Genomic DNA, 9709 nt, shown 5'->3' on the forward strand with positions numbered 1-9709 from the left:
GAACTGCTGCTAATGTTGAGCTGCACATCTGTAAGCAGCCTTGCCAAGGTGCCCCATCAGATGAAGAGGTACTTTGCTTGTTGTTGCTTGTTAGGTACAGCAGTAGAGGATTCCTCATTAGGATGGTGGTCAAATCCTTGGAATACCTGCGCAGACAAACAAAACCAACAAACCACACAACCAAATAAATTTGCAAGTTGCTGTAACTAGTACTAGTAACTTGTAGTTGTTCCTTGTGTGCTAGATGTTGATGTATGCAGCTCCTTGTTGCTTCAAAAGAAAAATTGGTCAGCTTCTTAGAGTAAATATGTGCCTGCACATAACAAATAAAAAAGTAAGGAGCTGCAGGGGGCTTGTTGTGCATGTTTGTTGCTGCAGGTATTTCAAAAGGGAAGTTGTCCTAGATGGAGGGCTGATGTATTGGTGGAGTCCTAACATGGCAGGGTGATGTCTCCATATTATTGCCTTCTATTTTCCAAGGTGTCCTAGATGTTATTGTTCCTACACATAGACCATTAACAAAATACAAGCATCCAACCAAACAGGATAACCAGAAATGGCCATGTGAGGTCCTCTTAGTTGAGGTGTTTGATTTGGTGGTTGTATCTGTGATGTATTCTATGCAGTTGTTGTTAAGGCATGTTGATGTATCACTCCAAAAACCTGCAACAATACAACAAACAAACCCAAGCAAGAAAGGACTTGCACAATCTAGTAAAAAAGAAAGGACCTCAGACAGTGCTTTGGAGCCAGTTAGTTTTTTCCAAGTCGCTCGACTAACGTCTCCAATTACCCATTTGAGTTGAAACTTCATGAGGTTTGCATATATATCCTTTTCTTTAGCCTTGCAAGATTTGAAGGCTTTTTTCCCAAGTTTGAGGTTCCAAATAGCAAATTTCTCTCTCTTTAGGCTTAAGACAACTGATTGTTTTAAGGTCGCTCGCCTAACGTCTCCAATTATCCGTTTGAGCTGAAACTTCTTGGGCCTTGTCAAAATAATATATACTGCAATCCTGCAAAGTTTGGATGCCTTGGTGTAGGTCATCAGGTTACAAAACACCCTGCATCTCTGACCTTGTTGTAGTTTGGTCATAGTCTGCTGTAAGTTCTTGGTTATCACCATGTTACTTCCATAGTAGAGGGGGTTAAGATGCTTGTTGTTGAAAAATAATCCTAAGAGGAGACCCTTCCTTATGATCAGGATCATCTTTTCAGAGTACCTGCATCCAGAAAATCCAAAAAGGAAAACACACAAACCACCAATTCTGTAACCTTTTGCACCATGTCTTTGCTGTTGTATATTGATGTAAGGGATGTAGCTCTGGCTTAGATGTTTAAGTGATGGTGACTTGCAATTTTTAAGGTTCCATTGCTGATGTATTATGTGCCTGCACACCAAGAAATAACCACACAAGGAATTCCAAGTATCTTGGATATCATTGGGCTGATGAAAGTAATAAAGGGTGGAATCTGGCATGTTTGAATTGTTTTTGGGGGCTGGTGAGTCTCTTGCATGTCTAGCATTTGTCTCCCTTTGTTTGGATATCTGTGGACCTATACAAACAAGTAGCCAAAGATCCACACAAATGTGAGGGAAGTATAGGCTGCTGCAAACCTGTAGCCAGCTTCTTGGTGTCTTCATAGTGGAATTGTTCAGTTGTATGTTGTTGCAAGCTACCTTAAGGAGTAGATCATTTGTCATGATTATCTCCTTAGAGTACGTGCACCTACATACAAAAGCAAAGACAAAGCAAAGAAAAGAAAAGACCTCAAACAGTTCTTTGGAGCTTGTTAGCTTTAAATCGGTTAAATTTTTCAAAGTCGCTCGACTAACGTCTCCAATTATCCGATTGAGGTGAAAATTATTAGGCTTTGCAATTACTATATTTTCTATGTTCCTTCAACATTTGGAGGTATTTTGGACAAGATATAATCTCCAAGTTGTGAAGTGCACCATTGGGAGGCTTAAGTCGACTAGCTTTTTCAAGGTCGCTCGACTAACATCTCTAATTATCCGTTGGACATGAAACTTCTTGGGTTGTGCAAATATAGTATTTTCTGTATTCTTGCAAAGTTTGGAGGTCATATGGATAAGTTGGAAGCTCCAAGTAGTGAAGTGTTCCATTTGGAGACTTAATTCGGCTAACTTTTTCAAGGTCGCTCGACTAACGTCTCCAAATATCCGTTTGAGCTGAAACTTCTTGGGCTTTGCAACTACTGTATTTTCTGTATTCCTGCCCAGTTTGGGGTCAATTTGATGTTGCATGATGCTTTTGTTGGGGGCTGCAGCTGTGGCCTGTGCTGGAATTTTAATGGTTGTTGCTTGCTGCTGGCCTCTGCTGCTGCTGTTGGACTGCTTGTTTGTCCCAACTATAAGTTCAACATTGGAACAGCTGTGGCAAACTTCCAGTGTACTTGCAAACTTAAAACCAACAAGGAGGGTATTCCTAGTGCTGAGTAATCCTTCACCTGCCGTTGCTGTAATGTTGCTGCACCATGTGTTATTATTTGTTGTAGTGTGGCTGTACCAAGACTTACACCTGACTGTCCCTCCAGTTGTTGGGTGGTATGTTGCATGTCTATAGGAACCTACACTTCCAAGAAAAGGAAGTAAAAGCAAGAAAAGATCTACTCTAGTCTTAAGCTGAAGGATTATAGTTGTTATTCTAAGGAAGTAATAAACAGGGGAGAGTTCCCTTTTTACCTTGGTCCTAACTATAGAACCTTCAAAGTAGTCATAACTATGCATAGCAATATCTAATTTGGAGAGTAAGTTGGACCAAGAGGGCTGAAAGGTCATGGTGGTTTCTTGATTCTCTTAAGCCTTCTTCTTCTGAAGTTGGCCATTTCCAGTTTGTCAAGCTCAAAGTAAGCTCTTGCCTCTTTGGGAAGCTCTTGCTTAGTGAGATAAATTTGTGGGGTAGTGCATTTGTGGCTATTTTTGGACAAGGCATCAGCTGTAAAGTTGGCTTCTCTGTAGGTGTGGCTGTATTTGAAGACCTGGAATTGATGGTTGATATCCTGCAACTGCTGGAGTTGTGCTTTGACAGTCCATGGTTGTTGAGCTAAGTGTTTTATCCATCTGATTACTAGCTCAGAGTCTACTTCAAGGATCACTTTAGTATATCCTAATTGGAGATACCAAGTCAAACCAAAGATGGCTGCCAATATTTCAGATTGGTTGTTTGTGCCTTCTCCAAAAGGAGTTGAGAAAGCAAAGAGAAGATCTCCTTGACTGTTCCTTAGCAATCCTCCCCCTCTTATTTTTCCAGGGTTGTGAAGTGCACTACCATCAGTGTTCAGCTTCACTATGTGAGTTGAAGGTTTCCTCCAGTAGACAGTACTAACATTAACTTCATTAGTATATTTTTCCACAAGAAGGACCAGTTCCTTCCAGCTATTTGGCCAGCTGATATAGGAGTAGGTAGTGCTTAGAAGGTTGAAGTTATCCTTGAAGACTGAGTAGATCACTCTTGTAATATTGGACTGCTTCCCTCCATATTTGATGGCACATCTATTTTTCCATAGGTTCCAACATATGAAGATTGAAGTTGCTTGTAGGATAAGTTTATGGACCTCATTACTGTAATTACTGGACCACCACCTCATCATCAGGTTTCTAAGGGATGTGTATTCTTTACTAATACCCAGAGAATCATAAAATACACTCCAAACCTTCCTGGCAAAGTTTCCAGAAACAAATATATGGTCAATGGTATCCAAACCAGATCTATGGCAACAGTAATATTGGGTTGGGGCTTCTCCAAAGCTGATAAGCTTTTCATTAGTAGGCAGTTTCCCTCTAAGTGCTCTCCAGAGTAGGAAGGAACACTTAAAAGGAATGTGTTTGTGCCATGTTTGAGATTTAATTCTTGTCTTACTCCTTTTGTCCTTGATAAGTTCCTAGGCAGAAGAACAACTAAATACCCCACTGCTATTAGGCTTCCAAGAGGCCTGATCAATTTTGTGGGGATGATAGTTGATGTTACTTGCCAGGATGCTAGGTACAAACTAAGGAGGTGCTTTCTGAGAGACCAGTTCTGCATTTCATTGACCATTAATCATGAAAGAAGACACCTTAGTATTTTTCTGTCTACTACTGGCAGACCTGTAATTAGCTAAGGGGCCAACTCCCAACCAATTATCCCACCAAAAGAGGCAAGAACCAGACTGTATCTGCCATTGGATATGAGGCTCAACATTGTGCTTGTTCTTCATGAGGTGCTTCCATATCAGAGACTGTCTTGTATGCCATTTTTTGGTTATAGGATTTGACCTCTGACAGTACTTAGCTTTGAGGAACTCAATCCATAAGGAATTCTTAGTTCTGAATATCCACCATTGTTTGTATTGGAAAGACTTGACAACATCTGATATTAGTCTCACTCCAATACCACCCTCTTCATAGGGATAACTCAGATTCTTCCAAGAAGACCAATGATATTTCCTCCTTTCATTCTTCCACCCCCAGAAGAAATTGGCCGTGATGCTTTAAATTTGCTTGATAGTAGTTGCAGAAGGGGAACTAGCAGATAACAAGTGAATAGGAAGTGCTTGGATGACATGCTTAATCAAAGTAACTCTTCCTTCATAACTAATTAACTTTGCCTGCCATCCAGCTATCCTAGCCACAACTTTAGCTATAAGCTCAGAATAATAGATGATCCTCTGTCTACCAATGTAGAGAGGACACCCCAGATATGTGATAGGGCTGTTCTTTTGCTTGAAGCCTGTAACTTTCTTGATTCTTCTAACAGTAGAGTTGAAGGCATTTGAGGGTACCATGAAGTTACTCTTGTCTCTGTTGATCAATTGGCCTGAAGCATGCTCATAGGTATGTAGTGTCTCCATGATAAGCTTCAAGGTATGATATCTTCCAAATGAGAATATGATGATGTCATCTGCAAAACTGATATGATTAATTTGAGGGCCCTTTTTAGCCATCAGGAAACCATGATATTGGGGGTGTTGATGAAGATTGTTCATTTGCCTTGAGAGGACTTCAACACCTATGATAAACAAAGCTGGTGATAATGGATCCCCTTGCTTAAGGCCTCTTGTGGAATGAAAGAATCCATGCCTTGAACCATTAATAATGATGGAATACCAATTATCAGCCATAATTCTCCATACCATGTCAATGAAACCTTCTTCAAATCCTATTTTCCTCAAAACTAGACAAGTATAGGACCAAGATACCCTATCATAGGCTTTAACCATGTCAAGTTTGATAACTACATTGCCTCTTACATTTGGCTTCTTGATCTGGTGTATAATCTCTTGGGCTAGCATAATATTTTCAGAAATGTTCCTGCCTTTGACAAATCCAGATTAGTTAAGGGAAATGAGGTTGGGTAGGATAGGTGCAAGTCTAAGGGAAATGAGTTTGGAGATGATTTTGTTTGTGAAGTTGCTAAGGCTAATTGGTCTATACTCAGAGAGCTTGTTAGGATGGTGTACTTTTAGGAGCAGCACCAAACAAGAGTGAGTAAAGTATTTAGGCATAGCTTGTCCACAGAAGAAAGATAGAATCACTTTAAGGATGTCCTCTTTTATAATGTTCCAACATGCTTGGAAGAACTTGCCATTCATTCCATCAGGTCCCGCAGCTGAATTGGGATTCATTAAAAACACTACAGTTCTCAACTCCTCCATTGTAGGGATAGCTTTCAGGTTTTTGTTATGCTCATCAGTGACCATCCTGGGAATACATTAGAGGGTATGCTCCTGAATTTGTGTTTCCTCACCAGTGAAAATGGCTTGGAAGTGATCACATGCAGCTTTGGCTATGTTTTCTTCACTTTGTACCCAATTATCATCCTCATTCTGGATCTTATGGATGTATAATTTCCTCCTCCTTCCTCTTATCAAGGCATGAAAATACTTGGAATTCACATCACCCTCTTTGAACCAATGCAACTAAGTTTTTTGCTTTAGCATGGATTCCTCCTGTTTCAGGTATTTTATATACTCTGCATTGATGGCATGGAGCTTTGTTCTGTTCTCTTCAGAATTACTAGAGATTAGCTCTTCCTCTGCATGTCTAGTCTTGTCTTCATATTCTTTAACTTTGGCATATATATCACCAAATTGCAATCTGGACCAAGTACTAAGAGTGGCTGCCAACCTTTTCATTTTCTGATGGAAACACCACATTGGATTACCCTCCATGGTCCTGTTCCAACAATTACTAACAGTATCCAAGAAAGATGGTTGTTCTGTCCAGCAGTTAAGGAATTTGAAATATTTAGTGTGTTGGTGGTTTTGATCAGTCATCTCCAGCAGTAAGGGGCAGTGATCTGAACCCATAGAGGGTAGATGAGTAATGGTAGTCTGAGGCATCATCTCTAGCCACTTATCATTGACCATTCCTCTGTCAAGTCTCTTCCAGATTCTGAAAATAATACCCCTTAGATTAGACCAAGTGTATCTCTGACCACAAAACCCAAGATCTTGTAGTCCACAGGCTTCTATGATGCTGATGAACTCAAGGCTCTTTTTCATATTGTAAGTGACACCTCCCAACCTTTCTTGAGGGTCTGTGATAACATTGAAATCACCTAATGTGCACCATGGAAGGGAGGTGGCTGACTGTTGTAGCATGCTATCCCACAAAGGTCTTCTGAGATGATCTTTGCATTTTGCATATACAAAGGTAACTATGAACTGATTTGGATTCATTACATGATTAAATTCACAAGTAATCAACTGCTCCTCATTTTCCAATATCCTGCAGTCTACATCCTTGGTCCCAAAAAGCCAAATCTTACCATTTGGATTACTAATAGCATGGTCCATGTTGAGTTGATTTCTGAAGTACTGAATCTGAATGTTATCAGAAAAAGGCTCTAGGATGGCAATAATGGGAATTTGATGGATACTCTTAAGAGATTTAAGTCTTTCCATGGCTCCTTGGGTATTAATACCCCTCACATTCCAGCATAGTGTACTAATCATTGAGAGTTTTTGGAAGTGAACAGCCTAGTGTGAGGTCTGCTTGTGTGAGAAGAAATAGTTAGACTGATGGGTTTATTACTGTGACTAGTTCTATGAATTCCTCTAGGGGACAAACCTTGGGAGTTAGCTATTTGTTGAATCTCATCATCATACTCATTTGTGTAGGATGTACCTAAGGGTCTGTTTAAGTGTTCACTGGCAGCATCCTCCTCATCTAGATCCTTCAAGGGTTGGTCCTCATAGTCACCCCCATCTTCAGACTCAATAACTGCATATTCATTCAGGTCAGGAGGGACTTCTATATTAGTATTAGTATTGAGGGTGCATTTGGGGAGAGATTGTGTGTGTTGTTCTGCAGTTCTGCTTGCAGGATGTTGAGGAGGTGTGTGGTTGTACTGAGTTTGCAAGGGTGTGATATCCATCCCCACTTGGTCATCCTCCAGCACAAATTATTGGCATCCAAGGTTAGGATGTTGTTCTTTCACATTGTCTACTACCAGAGGAATTTGTTCCTCGTGAGATAAATTCCTTTCTTCTATTCTTTTTTTTAATGCATCCCTTCTCCTTTTGCTCAGTTTATTCTTTTTTCATTAGACCCTGTGACACTAGTGCTTGCTATAGACCCTAGTTCTTTGTCCATATAACCCAGTGGAGTGGTATGACTAGTAGTGTCATGTTTTCCATCTGTGTTGTCATTAGGCTGAGTAATTGTAGGAACATCCATTTTATGAAGTGTAGGGGTTGAGTCTTCTCCCTGAAAATGCAGGTTGTGTATTTGAATTGGGACTTGATAGTACCCTTGTTGCTGCTGCATATCAACATCCCTTCTGTCAATATGCATTGCATTGTCCTTTAAGATAATACCCGCTCTTTCCTCCAAGGATTCCTTTGAGTTAACAGGTGCAACTTTTTCCAAGATTTGCAGATTTGTAGACTGAGTAGGAGTTGTAATGTTGCCCATTTCTAGATTGAAAGTGGGAGAAGCTGCAGGTTCCAGTTTATTCAACTCTATGGCCCTATTTTGCACATTCTTTTCATTTAATTTAGCAGCTGAAAAAATATATGAAGTGGTAGTAGGAGCTCTAGAGTCACTCCTAGGGTCAACCATACGGTTCTCATGCAAAACATGAGACATAACCCCCCCTCTGGGTACCCCATCCTGCAAGTTAATTGGCTTCTCCTGAAACCCACCATCCTCACCTCCATTAACTACTTCAGCAGCAGCAGTTAAAACATTCAATACATTACCACTACAGGGGAAGCCATGGGGGATTGTGAGCATTGAGTCAATACCTGATCGATGCTCGCTCTGTATAGTTTGAATTGCGTTGGTCGTAGTGACAGTATTACCGTCAATACCTGTAGTTCTGACTTGAGTGGGTTTATATACCTGTTGAGTGTTGCCTTGTATCTTTTGGGTGTTTTGTACGGTTTGGGTCTTTCCTTTGAATTTTCTTCTCTTTTGGATTTGCCATTGGTTGTTTGGGACTTGATTCCTGTTCTGGTTGTTTGAGTGTTCCTGTATTTTGTTTCTTCCTCCTTGAGTTGTGGTGGTTGTTTCTTGTATCGGTACCTGTTGTCTGACACTTACAACATTAGTTAAAACAATCGGAGAAGAGATCATAACTGTGTTTTTTGTCAACTCATCTTTCTTTGGCTCTTCTTCCTTGTTTTTGGCCTTATTGCGTTCTGCATCTCGTCTGCTGACTGGGCAGGCTAGAGGAGTATGACCCTAGTGTTTACAATAAGTACAATAAAGTGGTATATCGTCATATTCGATATCCTGCCATCTACCTTCCCCATTTGGGTCATCATTTTGTCAAAGCCAATCCACACACTTTGGATTCTAGGCTTGGTGATGTCCATTTGGACTTTTACTTTTGCTACGCTACCTCTCGTCTTTTGCATGAATGCCATGTCTAAGTGCAATACTTGTCCCACATCCTCCAACAAAATCGTAACAAATTCTTTATGGAAACAATGCCATGGGAGCTCCGGGAGTATGACCCATATAGGGAGAATGAGGGTTTCATAGTTTGGATCAAAGGTAGGAGTCCAAACTTGAAATCTCATAAAGACACCTTCAATGTACATGCGCTTGCTATCTAAGACAGTAGCTCTATCGTGTTCGTTATCCAGGTCAATATATATATGTCTAGAGTTAAAATGCGTAATCTTGACCTTGCCTCGGAGTTATGTTTGGGCAATGAATTTCTTTCGAATGACCTCCATCTTGGGCATTGGGCTATAGAACTTGCCTATGAGGGTTTACTTACATGATTTTGCCATTTTAATCATGTAGTCCTCTCTCTTAAACATAATAGCAGGACAACCTTGTTTCATTACTCTTTTGGGGTTGTAAGGTCAATTTTGGTAGTATTCTCAGTTTGTGTAGCTCTCAGCCGTGTGGCCATGGATTGTTTTGCTATAGGGGGCGGAGGGTGATTTGTGGTGACCGGTTGGTTGATAGGGGGCTTGGTCTTTGGAGGTAGCGCACTGGTGGTTAGGGTCACTATCGGATTTCTAGAGTTTTTTGGATCGTATTTTTGGAAATTAGAAGATAATGGAGGGAAGTCTGAACTGGGAGGGTATTTGGTACTTTTAGGATTAGTTAAGGTGCTAGGATTATCTGGGAAACATTTTTGGGCACTAAAAGACTGTTTTCGACTCTATTATCACAAGATGGAAATTTGGAATTTGAGTTAGAGGTGTCTAAAAATTGTGGCGTTTGGTTTAAAACGTTCGTACTGAT

The 9709-nt window shown here is 40.5% G+C and overlaps 1 protein-coding gene across 1 annotated transcript; it reads right to left on the reverse strand.

The window, feature by feature from the left end:
* Window positions 1-4491: 4491 nt before the first annotated feature.
* On the reverse strand, window positions 4492-5700 carry LOC129894627 (uncharacterized). The gene is made up of 2 exons (XM_055970306.1): window positions 5586-5700; window positions 4492-4817 (listed from the first exon to the last, which is right to left on the reverse strand). Exons 1-2 carry the CDS (start codon window positions 5698-5700, stop codon window positions 4492-4494), a joined length of 441 nt encoding a protein of 146 aa, XP_055826281.1.
* Window positions 5701-9709: the final 4009 nt, after the last annotated feature.

This window comes from Solanum dulcamara, chromosome 7, assembly GCF_947179165.1.
Source record: "Solanum dulcamara chromosome 7, daSolDulc1.2, whole genome shotgun sequence".
Lineage (NCBI taxonomy): Eukaryota > Viridiplantae > Streptophyta > Magnoliopsida > Solanales > Solanaceae > Solanum > Solanum dulcamara.